We start from the raw sequence: 17180 nt of genomic DNA on the forward strand, positions 1-17180 counted from the left end.
TTACTTGCCTAGGCATTGCCTGGCTTTCCCCACTAGTCTCTCCTTTTAGCCAAAGAAATGACAGTTCAAGGAGTTGAAAGTGAAATCTATGATGTGAAACACTTTGCTTCCCATGTATTGTGTTATAAACAGATAAATAAACTGAATTTTTACTGTAGAAAAAAACAAAAATAACTTAATACATTCCACATATCTTTCCATGTTAAAATTTACCTGCAACACCATTTTTATTTTGATTTTTTATATTTTATTTTAAGTAAGCTCTACACCCAATGTGGGGCTTGAACTCAAGACCCTGAGATTAAGAGTCACATGCTCTATCGACTGAGTCAGCCAGGCACCCCACCTGCAACATCATTTTTAAAGGCTGAATATTATATCATCTGAATGTACCATAGTAAGAAGCACGCATTATGTGCCCAGCATGTCTTATCTCACTCAATTCTCACAACCCCATGATGTAGCCATTATTATTGTCCCCATTTTATTTTATTTTTTAAAAAGATTTTATTTATTTATTTTTTTATTTGTCAGAGAGAGAGAGAGCGAGAGCGCACACACAAGCAGGCAGAGTGGCAGGCAGAGGGAGAGGGAGAAGCAGGTTCCCTGCTGAGCAGGGAGCCCAATGCAGAACTTGATCCCAGGACCCTGGGATCATGGCCTGAGCCAACTTCAGCAGCTTAACCGACTGAGCCACTCAGGCGTCCCTATTATCCCCACTTTAAAGATTAGAAAACTAGGGGCCAGAGAAATTAGGCAACTTATTCAAGTGCATAGAGCTAGTAGTTGCCAGAACTGGATTCAAACACAGACAATGAAAGCTCATTCACTTCATCTATCCCTAACCATTCATATTGTTGCCACATTTTTTGCTCACTCATAAGTAATACTGTGATAACAACCTTAAAGCTAATCTTTGCACATATCCTTAATGAGTTCTTTAGGAGAAATTCACAGAGATGGAATTTCTGGGTCACAATGCTATTGATATGTATTGCCAAATCGCATTCCAGAAAGCCTATACAAATTTACCTTCTTTCCTTTTTTTTTAAAGATGTATTTATTTATTTATTTATTTATTTATTTATTTGACAGAGAGAGAGAGAGAGAGAGGTCACAAGGAGGCAGAGAGGCAGGCAGAGAGAGAGGCGGAAGCAGGCTCCCCGCTGAGCAGAGAGCCCAATCAATGCGGGGCTCAATCCCAGGACGCTGGGATCATGACCTAAGCCAAAGGCAGAGGTTTAACCCACTGAGCCACCCAGGTGCCCCACAAATCTACTTTCTAGCAGTGTATGAGAATATCAATTTTCTTCCACCTCTCCAACATTAGATATTACTAATTTAAAAAAATTGTACGGCCATTCTTAAAGCATGCTAATAAAAATAATCTTTTCCAAAGCAAGTAGAAAATATTGTGATTTATCCACAGTTTGGGATATTTTCCCCCAATGCTTCCCTTTATTAGCATTGATCACTGAGAAGCTGTTATACAGTGACATGCACAAAATCTGAAAAATATAGGTTTTCCCTGAAAAAAAAAAACCCATCAAACACACACACACACACACACACTCACATCTTTCAAACACACAGAATTTTAATAATCTAAGTCCTGCTACTGATGCTCATGATGTTATCATTCAAACCCAGAAGTTCACCATATAAAATGTGAAACATTCTAATTGCAAAGACATGCTAACCTGAACTTCAATATATACATATGCTCTATAAAAAGAAATTATGGTACTTTAGCTATATCATGATGACATGTTATAAAAAACAAAAGAAGAGAATTGCATGGTGTGGCAAACTGTCCCAAACTAACTATGAAAGACTTCCTGGAAGAGATTATCTTTAATTGAAATCTAAGGGATGGGAAGGAACTGGTTAGTTTTAGGTAAAGGTTTAAAATTTCCTATTGGAAAACGTTATCTAGACTCCACTCCAAATCTGCTAGAACTTGTACAGGAATTCAGTAAAGTGTCAGGATATAAAATCAATGCACAAAAATCAGTTGCATTTCTTTACACCAACAACAAGACAGAAGAAAGAGAAATTAAGGAGTCAATCCCATTTACAATAACACCCAAAACCATAAGATACCTAGAATAAACCTAACCAAAGAGGCATAGAATCTATACTCAGAAAACTATAAAGTACTCACAAAGGAAATTGAGGAAGACACAAAGAAATGGAAAAATGTTCCATGCTCATGGATTGGAAGAACAAATATTGTGAAAATGTCTATGCTACCTAAAGCAAGCTACACATTTAATGAAATCCCTATCAAAATCCCATCCATTTTTTTTCAAAGAAATGGAACAAATAATCTTAAAATTTATATGGAACCAGAAAAGACCTCGAATAGCCAAAAGAATATTGAAAAAGAAAGCCAAAGTTGGTGGCATCACAATTCCGGACTTCAAGCTCTATTACAAAGCTGTCGTCATCAAGACAGTATGGTACTGGCACAAAAACAGACACATAGATCAATGGAACAGAATAGAGAACCCAGAAATAGACCCTCAACTCTATGGTCAACTAATCTTCGACAAAGCAGGAAAGAATGTCATGGGAAAAAAGACAGCCTCTTCAACAAATGGCGTTGGGAAAATTGGACAGCCACATGCAGAAAAATGAAACTGGACCATTTCCTTACACCACACACAAAAACAGACTCAAAATGGACAAAGGACCTCAATGTGAGACAGGAATCCATCAAAATCCTTGAGGAGACCACATGCAGCAACCTCTTTGACCTCAGCCACAGCAACTTCTTCCTAGGAACATCACCAAAGGCAAGGGAAGCAAGGAAAAAATGAACTACTGGGAATTCATCAAGATCAAAAGCTTTTGCACAGAAAAGGAAACAGTAAACAAAACCAAAAGACAAATGACAGAATGGGAGAAGATATTTGCAAATGACATATCAGATAAAGGGCTAGTATCCAAAATCTAAAAAGAGCTTAGCAAACTCAACACCCAAAGAACAAATAATCCAATCAAGAAAGGGGCAGAGGACATGAACAGGCATTTCTGCAAAGAAGACATCCAGATGGCCAACAGACACATGAAAAAGTGCTCCACATCACTCAGCATCGGGGAAATACAAATCAAAACCACAATGAGATGCCACCTCACACCAGTCAGAATGGCTAAAATTAACAAGTCAGGAAATGACAGATGGTGGCAAGGATGCAGAGAAAGGGGAACCCTCATACACTGTTGGTGGGAATGCAAGCTGGTGCAACCACTCTGGAAAACAGCATGGAGGTTCCTCAAAAAGTAGAAAATAGAGCTACCCCATGACCCAGCAATCGCACTACTGGGTATTTACCCTAAAGATACAAATGTAGTGATCCGAAGGGGCACATGCACCCTAATGTTTATAGCAGCAATGTCCACAATAGCCAAACTATGGAAAGAACCTAGATGTCCATCAACAGATGAATGGATAAAGAAGAAGTGGTATCTATATATATGCATATATATATATACATACACACATACATACATACATAAAATGGAATACTATGCAGCCATCAAAAGAAATGAAATCTTGTCATTTGCGACAACGTGGATGGAACTAGAGGGTATTATGCTTAGTGAAATAAGTCAATCAGATAAAGACAACTATCATATGATCTCCCTGATATGAGGAAGTGGAGATGCAACATGGGGGGTTTGTGGGGTAGGAAAAGAATAAATGAAACAAGATGGGATTGGGAGGGAGACAAACCATAAGAGACTCTTAATCTCACAAAACAAACTGAGGGTTGCCCGGGGGAGGTGGTAGGTATTTTTTATTAAAAAATAAAAAATTAAAGAATTAAAAAAAATTATTTTTAAAAAATGTTATCTAGGAAATCCTGAGAGGACTGCCTGACTAAAATTGATGAGATCAACAGGAATGTAGTGTGAAATGTCTGGGGAGGGTAGGATTTGAACTTGAGCTATAGACTCATAAGCCACAAAACGTAGATTAAATATTGAACTTGGCTGATTTTTTAGGAATAACATGGAAAATTAGTTGGAGAAAAGAAGGCTTCTGGAAGACAATCTCCCACAGGTTAAGCACTACAGGTGGTGTTTGCAAGGGAATTACCTTAGATAACTTTTTAAAATATATTTTTTGAAGATTTTATTTATTTATTTGTCAGAGAGAGAGAGAGAGAGAGACTGAGACCGCACAAGCAGGAGGAGCAGCAGGCAGAGGCAGAGATAGAAGCAGGCTCCCGGCTGAGCAAGGAGCCCGGATGCAGAACTTGATCCCAAGACCCTAGGGTCACGACCTGAGCCAAAGGCAGACGCTTAACTGACTGAGGCATCCCTAGATAGTTTTTCTACATGAAATAAAGTATTAAAATAGAAAGAAAGCACTTCTGAGACATCAATAAACCTCACTGGTGTCTTTTATGTAAATTTCTCATTGCGCCTGTTTATCACACTCTAGGAGCGGAGAGGAGTTCTTGGGAGGAAGCAAGAGAATCCGCACCAAGGAAGGAGGGCATGGGGCTGGGGAGGAGTGGGGGGCATTGGGAAGTGCGCTGGGTGAAGCAGATTCCCAAGCATTATCCTCACCGAAGGAATTAAGAAAGGAAAGATCAAGCTTAGTTCCATTTAAAGGAGAAACCACAGAAAACTAATACTGTAAAGATCTTAAATTCTTTGCAAACTAGTTTAACTTTACTCTGTTTGCTATTTTTAACCCATTCCTTCTGTACTTACTAGAGCTAAAGCACTTAGCAAATCCAGAACAGGAGCTGTACGCTATGTTTCTCAACGCCTCTGCCTAGTTCCTGCAATGACTGACCCTGAACATGAACTGAATGTAGGCCAGCGGGATGGAGCATAAAGCAGGGCCAGGAATGTATCACACACTTACTACTGGGTGGGCCGTAAATTAAGTTTAGTTTGTAGTTGCCACATGAAAAGCAAAACCTAATCAGATAAATATCGGTAGCCATAAAATTAAAAGGGATAAAGTGCTCCAGAAGAGCACAATCATTTCTGCCAGGAAGAAGAAACATTTCTCCTGCTTTTCTTGGAGTGGGAGGGGGTGGAGATGGAGAAGAGATGTGGCTGCCCCAAATTCAACAGAGGTGCCAGGAAGAGAACTCCTAGGGGAAGAGTGGGGAACAGGCACAGCAACCCTGGAGTTCTTAGGAAACACAGAGAAGGGATGGTCAGGGGAAGGCACGGTCCCTACAGTCAGAAGAAGACTTTGGGTTTCTGCTCATCAAAAGTGAGGTGGAGTGATTTTTTGAGAGTGTGGAGGGAACTACTGAAGCTTAATTAAGAAAATAATTGTGAGAGAGCAGATTTTTACAAGGACTAGAAATGTGCATCTTTATCTGCATGTTAAATGGCTCCCGTGGTTCTTCAATGACCTCTACCACTGCATTTTTTTCTAAAACACTTTTACCTATATTGAAATACACGAAAAGCAGTCCTGATTTTTTTAAAAAATTGTGATAAACTACGCATACAATTTGCCATATTAACCATCTGAAGTGTACAGTTCCGTAGTGTTAAGTATATTCATGCTGCCGTGCAACCAACCTCCAGAGCTCTTTTCATCTTGCAAAACCCAAATCCTGTACCCATTAAATCGCTCTCGTGCCGCCCCAGTCCCAGCCTCTGGCAACCACCATTCTACTTGTGTCTCTGTGAACTCTGGGTTCCTGCGGCACCGATTTTAAGGACAGTCTAGTATGGGGAAAGCACCCTTACACTTCGGATTCATGTTATTACTCAACCATATGTGCATTTTTTCCAAAACAATTTCTATTTTGTAATGGGATATATCGGGATTTTGTTACTTCTGCTGAAAGCACTCGAATTACCATGTCATTCTCAGCTTATTTATCCCGAAAGCAAGTAACAACCTACGTAAGTCTTAGAATAATAACGAAGTGATATTTCAAACAAAATAAAAGCCTAAGGGGTGCCTGGGTGGCTCAGTAATTAAGCTTCTGCCTTTGGCTCAGGTTGTGATCCCAGGGTCCTGGGATCGAGCCCTGCATCGGGCTCCCTGCTAGGCGGGAAGCCTGCTCTCCCTCTCCCACTCCCCCTGTTTGTGTCCCTCTCTTGCTGTGTCTCTCTCTGTGAAATAAATAAATGAAATCTTTAAAAGAAAAAAAAAAGCTTGTGCATTACATTGTTACAGTAAGCCGAACCATTAAATCTTGACACTCCCATCATCAAGTCAGTGTGAATGACATCAGTTCTGCCAAACACAACCGTTCTGCAAGATGGTTTTTTTGAAACATGTCTTATGTTAAATTGAACCTTATGCCAATTAAGAGCCTAGAATTCCCAAGGAAAATTATGCATTTAAAAAATTGTCAGGTACATGTTTGCACTCTATATGTACTATTGCTAATTAAACATCTAGTACTTATTGAGTACTTAGTATGTGTCAATACAGTGCTGAGTGCCTTATGCTGATTTTTTATATGCTGTAAGCATTTTTTAATTTTTTTGTAAGAGGGAGAGCATATGAGCAGGAAGAGGGAGAGGGAGAAGGAGGCACCCTGATAAGCAGGGAGCTCAATGCTGGGCTTGAGCCCAGGACCCCGGCATTACGACCTGAGTTGAAGGCAGATGCTCAACCAACTGAGCCACCCAGGCGTCCTGCATTTTTTTTTCTCTAGACTATCGTAAGATACACATAACATAAAATGTACCATGTTAGCCATGTTTAAATGCGCCAATGCAGTGGTGTCAAGTATATTCACACTGTTGTGCTATGTGCTCTTCAGTTTTTCTCTTTTTCTTCCAGTTTTTTTGAGATATTTTGCACTGATTAATGTACTCACATCAACAAATCCACATTCCCATCTTGCAGAAGAGGAAATTAAGGCATAGAAAGGGTAATGTGCAAGTGAATAACCAAGATGGTCTGTATGATGCCACTTTTGATTCCGTTAGGAATCTCCATTTGGGTAACTCAAAGGACATATTTTGGTTTTTATCATGTTTGACCACTTGATAGCATACGACTTGACGTTTTCCTTGTATTTTCATAGTACTACTAGTGCTCTTGAAAGCCGTTTCCTGTAGCCTTTTTTTTTCCTTTTTTACTCTCTCCATAAATCATATTATTCATTCCCATAGCTTTAAATAAGGATCTATTGATGATGCCTAAATGTGTGTCTCTAGCCCAGACCGTTATTCTGAGCTTCAAACTAGTATAACTAACATCTCTACCTAGAGATCTCAGAGAACTTCAAACTGAATATGTCCAACACTAAATTTATCTTCCCCTCTAAATCCAAACTTTTGGCAAAGTTTCCCCTCTTCTGTGGCCTCGCCAGACCCATCAGTTGCCCAAGTCAGAGGCCTAGTAGTCATCTTCGCCACCACCACGGCCCACCCTCCATCCAGTCTATCAGCAATTGATTCTACTTTTCAAATATCTCATGAATCTCCCACTCTTGTCCATGTCCACGGCCATGACAATAGCCTGGGTCACTGTACTTGCCTCCTATGCGATCATCTCCTATCTCCTTTTGCCCAGTTCCAATCTACTTACCCCTTTGCAGCCAGGATAATCTTTTGAAGATGAAAATGTGGTCATGTCAATCACAGACTTGGAACTCTTCAATGGCATTGTATTGACCTTAGGAGGACAAAGCGAAAAATCTTTAGCATGACTTGGACGGCCCTACGAGATCTTACACTAAACCCCATCTCCAGTCTCATCTCTCACCACTTCGTCTCTTCCACACTGGCTAGAATGCACTTCTTTGAAATTCTCTACACACTCTATTCTCGATGTACTATACTCTCTTCTGTTTCTAGGCCTTCACACATGCCAATTTTTAAAAAATATCTTGTCTGTTCCTATGACCCACATCCCTAGCTAGTGAACTCCTACATATCAGTAAGATCTCAACTAAGGGAGGTCATTTCCTACCTCTGCCTCTCATACTGGGTTAGATCTCTCTGGCAACTAGATTAGGGCCTAATACATAGGAGATTGCTTAAAAAATTTTGTTGACTTGGCTGAGTAGAAAAGAAGAATAACTAGGTATGGAGGTCTTTGATAGACAAGCAAGTGCTCAATAAATACCATTAAATGAATGAGTAAATGAATAAGTAAATAGAAGGAAGATCTGTTTAATGAACAATTCTAACTTTTTCCCAGAATAATATTGCCTTTGTGGAAATAATATTGGATACCATTCTACAAAGAAGAAAATATCCAGTTTCTTCTTTTAATAAATTTTAAAAGGTTTATTTATTTTAGAGAGAGAAGGAGGGCATGTGTGAGTGTGGAGGAGGGGCAGAGGGAGAGGCAGAGAAAGTCTCAAGCTGACTCCATGATGAGCACAGAGCCTAGTGTGGGGCTCAACCTCACCATCCATAAGATCGCAACGTGAGCTGAAACCGAGTCAGATGCTTAACTGACTACACCACCCAGGCACCCTGGAAAATATCCAGTTTCGAGATTAGGAGGCTATATTTTAAAATGGGTTCCAAGCTATAATATTTCACTAAAAAGTCATATAAGAGAAATCTATGAACAATTATATGTCAACAAATTAGATAATTTAGAAGAAATGGACAAACTCCTAAAAAAAATACACAAATTACCAAAATGACTCGAGAAAGGAGAAAAATTTCAACAGATCTGTAAACAAGTACAGAGATAGAATTTGTTTCAAAATGCCCCCAACAAAGAAAAGTCTAGGGCCGGATATGGCTTTACTGGTGAATTTCACCAAACATTTGAAGAAGAATCAATACCAATCCTACTCAAACTCTTCCAAAAACAGAAGAGGAACATTTCCTAACACATTCTATTACCCTGATACCAAAGCCAGCAAAGATATTATAAGAAAAGAAAACTACAGACAAATGTCCCTTATGAATACATATGGAAAAATTCTCAACAAAATAATGGCAAGCCCAATCTAACAGTATATTAAAAGGATTATACAACAGAACCAAGTGGGATTGATCTCAGGGATGCAAAGGTGGTTCAATATAAGAAAATAAATGTAATGCATCATATTAACAGAGCAGAGGGGAAAATAGCACATTATCATCTCGACAGATGCAGAAAGTATTTGAAACAATTCAACAAGCTTTCATGATAAAAATAGTAAGTAGGAACGGAAAGGTATTTCCCTAACACAATAAAGGGCATTTGACAAAACCTATAGCTAATATCATACGTAAAGATAAAAGACTGAAAGCTTTCCACCTAGGGAACAAGACAAGGATGTGTACTTTTTTTTTTCTTTTTTTGAGAGGGAGGATGAGGGAAGGACAGAGAGAGAAGCTCAAGCAGGCTCCATGCCCAGCATGGAGCGACATGGGGCTGGATCTCACGACCCTGAGATCATGACCTGAGCCAAAATCAAGGATCGGATGCTCAACAGACCAAGCCACCCAGGCACTCCAGGATGTCTGCTTTTTGAAAGAAAAGAGGGGTGGTAGCTGAACAACATTGTAAATGCGCTAAATGCCCCTGAATCGTACACTTCAAAATACTTAGCTGTATCTTAAATGAATTTCACATTAATAAGAAGATTCACATAGTGAATCCTTTGTTCGTTTTGGTTTACTGATCTACAAGCATATTTCATATGTTTACAAGATAATTAGTAGATAGGAGCTATAATTTAGAGATTACATTATAACACCATGAAAAACAAACCTTATTTTCAACTCAGTCTCTCAATAAATGAGAGATAAAAGTTGAAGTAAAAGCCTAAAAACTACTCTTAGGAGAGCTTGCAAATTTTCCTCTCAAAATTAGAATGTTCTTTTAAAAATTGGAAGCCAGATGGTCTTATACATAAAAACAAATCTCAATGTTAAATCCAGATGGGATTTAAAAGTTAATTCTGCCACAGCTGCAGCAAAGTAATCATAACTGTAGTTAACATATTTATTTTTCTTTCAGTGACGTTTAGATGCCTGTTGCTCAAACTGGGAACTTGTCGGAAATGCAAATTCTCAGGCCCCGCCCCAGACCCCCAGAATCAGAAACTCTGGGGTCGAGGGCCAGCAGTCTGTTTTAACAAGCCTTCCAGGTGCATCCTCAAGTCTGAGGACCACTAGTTAAGACCAGTAGCACAAGTCTTGGCCAGTGAAGCTGCTACAAGCATTTTCTTACCAGACAATGTTGTGTCATAAGCGTTGGGTCATCTCTTGGAGTTACCATATCAGCTTGGAACACCTGTGAGTTATCACTACGAAGAAAAAGAAAACATTTGAAATCCATTACAAAATTTTTTAAAAGAGTTTATTTATTTATTTGACAGAGAGAGAGATCACAAGTAGGCAGAGGCAGGCCTCAGGCGGGGTGGCGGGGGAAGCAGGCTCCCCGCCGAGCAGAGAGCCGGATGCGGGGCTCGATCCCAGGACTTGAGATCATGACCTGAGCCGAAGGCAGAGACTCAACCCTCTGAGCCACCCAGGCGCCCACCCCCAAATTTTTTTTTTAAGAAATAAGATTTCAAATACTTAAACAGCAATGCCATTAACGTAAATGGGTTCTTTGTGGAGACAGCTATGCAGATGGAGAAATTAGAACGTGCATGCATGCACACACGCACGTGTGCACACACGCACACACAAAGCCTTAGTTGGCTGAGCCTAAACAAATCTCCGTGTAAGGAAAGGAATTCTCAAGCATGCCACTTTACCGCTAATCATGCTACCAAGAAGAAGTATAATTTACCGTAACCTTGGAAATGCATCATTTTCTGTATAAACCTGTAACTGATTTAAATTTATGATTGAAGCTACAATGTGCAGTCCCAATTCCCTCTCAACTCTGAAGTTTTCACATGAACAAGAGGGATAATCAGCAGCAGGGGTCACCAGAACGGAGATTTTTACAGATATGTTTTGACCTCTTCGGTATTAAAATGTTTTTAAGTGAGAGGTTGCCCACAGATAATCCAGATTCCAGATTTCTAGCTTCTGTTGAGAATTTGCAAGCTGTGTCCACACTGGGCCACATTCCCACATGGCAACAACAGACGGGAGCTAAGCAACTGTCGCCTGCTGAAGCGGAGGCTGGTCTTCCTCAGCTTCCGATGGTGCCTCGGCCCTATTTGAGTTTGGGACCCTGAAGAAGTCTTTTCCTTTTTATGGCTTGTTTTTGTTTTAACTTTTTATTTTGAAGGAGTTTAAGATGCACAAGACATTGCAAAAATACAGAGTTCCCATGTAGTTTTCATCCAGGTTTCCCTGATGACAGGGAAGACAGTGTTAACACTTCCTTTTTTTTTTTTTTTGCTATATCCAATCAGGTGCTAGGTCTCTCTTATAGCTATCTTTTTATTTATTTTATTTTTAATATATTTATTTATTATTTATATTTTTATTATTTATTAGATTTTATTTATTTATTTGACACAGAGAGACAGCCAGAGAGGGAACACAAGCAGGGGGAGTGGGAGAAGGAGAAGCAGGTTTCCCACTGAGCAGGGAGCCCAACTCAGGGCTCATCTCAGGACCCGGGGATCATGACCTGAGCAGAAGGCAGACGCTTAATGACTGAGCCACCCAGGTGCCCCTCTTACAGCCATCTTATCCTTTTCAGGCTCCTTGCCAAAAACCAATTCCAAGCCTTTTTACTTTCCTACAGACTCTGCAATCGTCTGATTTGTCCCTTCATCTCGGTTTTGTCCCTATGGCAGTCTACCTGCTCACAACTTTCAGTAAATCTTTATCATGAGCTGAGTTCAGTTCCATTCTTTACTACAACATCCAAAGCCCACCACCATTTAGCTCTAGACTTTTGGATTTCGTGGACTAGAAAAATTTCAAAACAAAATATTGGCACAAACATACAGTTGCTAACCATCTTTGTTTTGCCAGTAAGGTCATTAAAAAAAAATCCTACCATCTACCAACACCATTGTTTCATTTATGAAAGGACAATTTGGTATTAAAAAAATTATAACTGACAATCTCAGGATAAAGTACAGTCCTGCCCAGGAAAGGACAATTGGCCAATTATATCACAACATATTTAAGTACTCTGCTCTTAACTTTTAAAAAAATATATGGGTGCTGAAAAATTCACTCAGGGTCAGCACTGGTCAGCAGATGAATGTCTGGGAGCCAGTGATCCAGGCAGAGTTGACCAGCTCTCTGGACTACATCTGTTTTTCTGTCTGCAAGCTTGTTCCATACACTCGGAATGCTGCCTCAGCTACCTAGCTCCCCTGGCCCCGTCTGCCTCCTATCAATCCTTCAGCACCCATCTCACGCTGCTTCTTCAAGAACATTCTCCTTATTCCTCACCAATCCTGCTGTCATTTCTCACTCCGTTCTTCGAATCTCCCTAGCACTTTCTTTCTGTCCCTAAGCATAGATCTTACTCTATCATATATTTAAGTCCTTTGATTACTTATTTGCCCTACTAAGTTAAAAGCTTACTGAGTCGAGATACAACTTTGCAGCATGGTCATTTGTATATAACAGGCAGTTATTCAGTATTTTATGAGCACATAGGTGTATATATGGGTCTAAGTTTTACTTCATTTTCCAGTCATTTTCTCCTATAAGAACAGGAATGGATTCTAGCATTCATTTATAAGAGAGCTGGAGGGACACTAATGAGTTACATATTTCCACTTTTTTGTATGTGGCGGGGGGAATTCTTAAGGCTGGCACAATTATATTCTCCGCTAAAATTTTGTCTGTCGATTTTAACAGGACTGTAACTGAAAAAAATCATTGATGAAGCATATATTTCAATTGGTAGGAGTCATTCAACATGAATTCCTAAAATCCTAGTGATATCTACAACTGAGTTAAGTGCTAGAGCTTAGAAAAAGTGAAGGCACTATAACTAGACACATGTTCAAGGCTCCACATCAAATGACCAATAAGCAGCTCTAAATATCTAAACTGTAATATGTTTATGCCAGTTATATTCACAAAGCAACCATTCTCTATGGCCACTCTTCTCTTTCCAGGTTTGTAAGAATTTAATAAAACAGATGGTCAGTGAACTTCTGCAAAGGGCCAGACAGTAAATATTTGGGGCTTTGTTGGACATCCAGTCTCTGTGCCAACTACTAAGGTCTGTCACTATAGTGGGAAAGTGGCCCTGGACAATAAGAAGCAAATGGGCATGGCCATGTTCCAGTAAAACTTTATTTACAAAATCAAGTAGCAGGATGGATTCGACCCACACGTAGTTGTCTCACTTTCGAACAGTTTAAATGCAGGGTCAGGTTAGAGGTATTTACCGGGGGGGGGGGGGGGCGGGAAGACACTGGCAGAAATCCTAGAACTTGCTCTAATCCTCCTAAGAGCCAGAGAAACGAGACAAAAAACAAACCTACTACCTTTAAACAAAGTTATTGACACCAGTAGTGAAGTCAGGTAAGTAGAGGGCTAAAGAGGATAAAGAACCAAGAGGTTCAAAACTTTTGACATTGGTTATTTTTATTAATACAAGATGTACACAAAACAGTGCAAGAACTTCTTTAAAAACAGTAATACTTGTATTAAAGAGTTAATATTTAAGGAACAAATTCTCCAAATTCTGGCACGAGAGATTGTGTGTATATACAGGAAGCATCAAGCAAAACTGGAAAATTACTTGAAAGAAGTGCAACAATTATTTAGTGAGCAGTGAAAGAGGCAAGGCAACAAGTACCGGAGGCTCTGTTAAGTGAAAGTGAGGGAAGTGAGCCATGTGCCTAAGTAACCGGAAGGAATGGAGGTGAACATGAATTCAACCGAGACGTTGTGTGATTCTACTCTAGATTGTTCTTGCTTCCCGGACCACACCCTAAACTGGCCACAACCGCACAAAATCTGCCCTCAGGAGATCATTTGGCCAAGTTCCATGACCTCAGGCATGTCATGTATCATCTTTATGCTACCTCTTTTTGACAACTGGTCCATCTTGCAGTTTCTTGACCTTGAACTCCTACTAACTAGGTATATATGCAATTGCCTCTTACCTTTCTGTACCAATTTTGCTTCATCCAGCAGGAGCGGAAGCTACATAATTTGACACTGTAACTATGCTCTAATATGATTTTAAAAAATTTAAGTCCTTTGCAGAACAAAACAAAGCATAAAGGGATAACTGCCATCATTCTGTTTCTTGTTTGCAGCTTTTTTTTTTCATTTCATAAAGGCTTCCAATAAAACGAACATTCTCCCCCAAGTACTTTCTTCTAGCAGAGCAGGTTCATAACAATTCACGTTTTCATACAACAGGATTAGAGTCAATCCTGGATTTATAGAATGTTCTTGTTTTCAGCCCAACATGCACAGCTGTGGCCCCTTTATTTCTCTATTTTAAAATATCATGGGTTTTTTTTTTTTTTTTTGCTTAATCTTACTTTGCTTTTCCTTTTATACAGTATATTCTTCCTTATCTCAAATGACCAGAAAGCTGCATTTGGTTAGAGTTAGTAAGCTTAGAAGCTGACAAGCACCTGGGTGGCCATTTGTTAAGCGTCTGACTCTTGGTTTCGGCTCAGGTCATGGGATCAAGCCCTGAGTCGGGCTCCATGCTCAGCACAGAATCTGCTTGAGTTTCTCTCTCCTTCTCCCTCTGCTCCTCCCCCCAAACTCGCACTCTCTCTAAAATAAACAAATCTTTTTTAAAAAGCTTAGAAGCTGATTAGTAGTGGACAATCACTAGTTTAGGAATCAGGAGGTACAGGTTCCTTGTACTGGCTCTGTTACTATGTCATTTTAGAGACTTATGGGCCTCAGTTTCCTCATACGTTAAATAAGGAGGGTAGGTCTGGTATCCAAGTTCACTTCTGACAGATGTGATTTGTACCTATCAATTAGAAAGATGCTAGAAAAGGGAGGAGCAAAGTTACTAACACCGGGAGTGAGTGAATTTTTCAAACACTTTTACAATATTGATAAAACTTTATGATACTGCGATGTGAGATCCAAAATCTTACTTTCAAATTCTGTTTTAAGAAATTATAAGCACATGTCATGCCAGACTTTTGGGTATGTGCAGGAAATAGTAACCATCAGTTAGAATCTAAATCTTACGCTTTTCATTATTAGCCTTCTAAGGAGCTGTTTTTGACACGCCCCCATTACTCCCTCTTGAAAATTTTCACGATATTTTTGCATTTATAGCTGTGGCTCATACATAAAAAGAGCAAGATTTTTTTTTTCACATATCCCCAAGAACCAAGTTGGGGGCAGTATTGGCCATCGAGAACGCAAAATTTAGGAGATCAAGTTTCTGTGGTACCTAAACATTTTGTTCAAATAAAAACTGGGTGTAAAACAGGTCCAAGCTTAAAAAAAAAAAAAGTCCAAGCTTTTTCGCTTGTCAACCATTTCCATTTGCTGGAGGTGAAGGTCAGAGGTGACAAAGCAGCTGAGAGAATGACAGAAAATTACAGTCATCACAGAAGATCTGGAGGCGGGGGTGGGGAATGCTCAGCTTCTTCAAAGGAGTGGGTAAGAGGTGGGGTGAAGTTAGAAAAGTGGTGCTCCACACCAAGAGGTTGCTGCTTTTGGGTCCTGGTGGACTGTCAGAAGAGCACGTCCAGGTTCACGTGTGTGTCAGCCTCAGGGTAGGTGTGCGCTCTCCCTCCAGCCAGCCCATCCCACTCCCCCCAAAGCTGAGGGTGAGATCTCCGGAGAGCAGGAACAAGAGAGATACCTGTAGAACCCCGAGGGAGAAACGCATGGGAATGCTTTATCTGAAGTCTCTTTCCCCACCTCCTGCCACCCACCCCCTGCTTGCTCACCCAAGCCCACTGATCAAAGGGGCGCTGTTGGATCTTCTCAGCATGTCATCTTTGGTGGCTGAACTCGACAGCAGCTCCAAGTCTAGTTCCATTTTCTCTTGTGCCATGTCCGCGTCGAGGAAGAAACCACTGCTTGGTTGGAAGTTCTTAAGGTTTTCTGGCTCCCATTCACACAAGGACAAGTCAGCTGGGTGAGGAGTTGTGGACAGACAGGAAAGGGCGGAAAAGAGAAGAAAGGAGGAACCTCTTAGACGTGTTTGGCGCTCATTTTTGCAGTCCTACCTACCATCCCTAACACCAGTGGGCACAAAGTAGGGGGCAGGACTGGCTCAGAACCTCCTACCCCCCAACCTCGGGGTCCCTAGCGCTGAGAAGATCCTCCACCTCAAAGTCTATAATGAAAATGAGGAATTTATCTTAGTCACTCCGGCGAATCGTTCTTTATTTCTCTCAGCAGAGGAAACCCCAAGTAAGGCTTTCCGGTCAAAACAAAAACTACAACCTGTCGCCTTCGAGAATCCGTCGGGTGCCGCCCCTCTGCGCCTGCGCCCCGTGCCCGGCCCGCTGACGCATGCTTATTACGCAAGCAATGAGAGTCAATGAGGGCGCCTTTGTCGGCCTCACCCGGGGCGCACGCGCAGTCTTAGGAGCCGCCTTTTTACCCCAAGCCGAGTCCGCTCTTTATTCCTAGTGGAGATTCACCGTGGTTGTTTCTCTGCTGCAGTGTGAATCCTGGGATCATTTCACTGACCGTTATTCAGGAAAGAAAGGGTGGGGAGGAGTAAGCTGTATGGGAGCGCTGTCCTTCCTGCGCTATGTCTAATACTCAGTCTACCCAGTTTTGATTAGCCCATTATCCTCTTGTAACTGAGGCCGATAAGCTTGTGAACTCCCATGACGAATTTTTTCATTCTGTTATAGCCAGCACTACACAATTGTCATTTTAAAAATGCTCTACGTCTGGGGAGAAAAAGCAAGCCAACCCAAGCCCCGCCACCTGCTCCTAAAGTGCCCCGGTAGGGCGCCAACCCGATTGAACCAATTGTGCGGACGAATCATTGTTTTACATGTGACCTCATTGTTTGATTTTAAACCATAATCGTAAGTGTATTTTTACACTAACTAAAGTTTAGCTTCTCAAAGCTATTCATCTAAGAACATGCTTTGAGTTAGAGAAGCTTATTTACTTAAAACAAATAACTCAGAATTTAGTACCGTCCAAATCAGGGTTTCCATTTAATAATGCTGTCATGGCTCAAACATTGTAAGGATTGCTCTTTTAGAATTTTTCACCACCAGTTAGTGAGCCACAATGAGTACTGAAATCTGAACTGCATGCTAATAATTTTGTAAAACCATAGCTTTTAAAAAGGAACCATTTGGAAGACTGGCACAGAAGGCAAGTGTAACTACTGAAATGAGAGTTATTAATTAAAGTAATCATTACGTGGT

At 40.5% G+C, this 17180-nt stretch overlaps 1 protein-coding gene across 1 annotated transcript in view; it reads right to left on the bottom strand.

The window, feature by feature from the left end:
- LOC122897590 (P2R1A-PPP2R2A-interacting phosphatase regulator 1-like) overlaps window positions 1-16005 on the bottom strand; it is a 38686-nt gene extending 22681 nt beyond the window's left edge. Inside the window, exons 1-3 of the mRNA XM_044235870.1 lie at window positions 15729-16005; window positions 10133-10208; window positions 7538-7624 (exon numbers count right to left, since the gene is read on the bottom strand). Of these exons, the coding sequence (XP_044091805.1) occupies window positions 7538-7624; window positions 10133-10208; window positions 15729-15835 (270 nt within the window). The 5' untranslated portion in view covers window positions 15836-16005. The remainder of the gene's footprint in view (window positions 1-7537; window positions 7625-10132; window positions 10209-15728) is intronic.
- Between the last annotated feature and the right edge of the window lie 1175 nt (window positions 16006-17180).

Source organism: Neovison vison, chromosome X (genome assembly GCF_020171115.1).
Source record: "Neovison vison isolate M4711 chromosome X, ASM_NN_V1, whole genome shotgun sequence".
NCBI classification, from domain to species: domain Eukaryota; kingdom Metazoa; phylum Chordata; class Mammalia; order Carnivora; family Mustelidae; genus Neogale; species Neogale vison.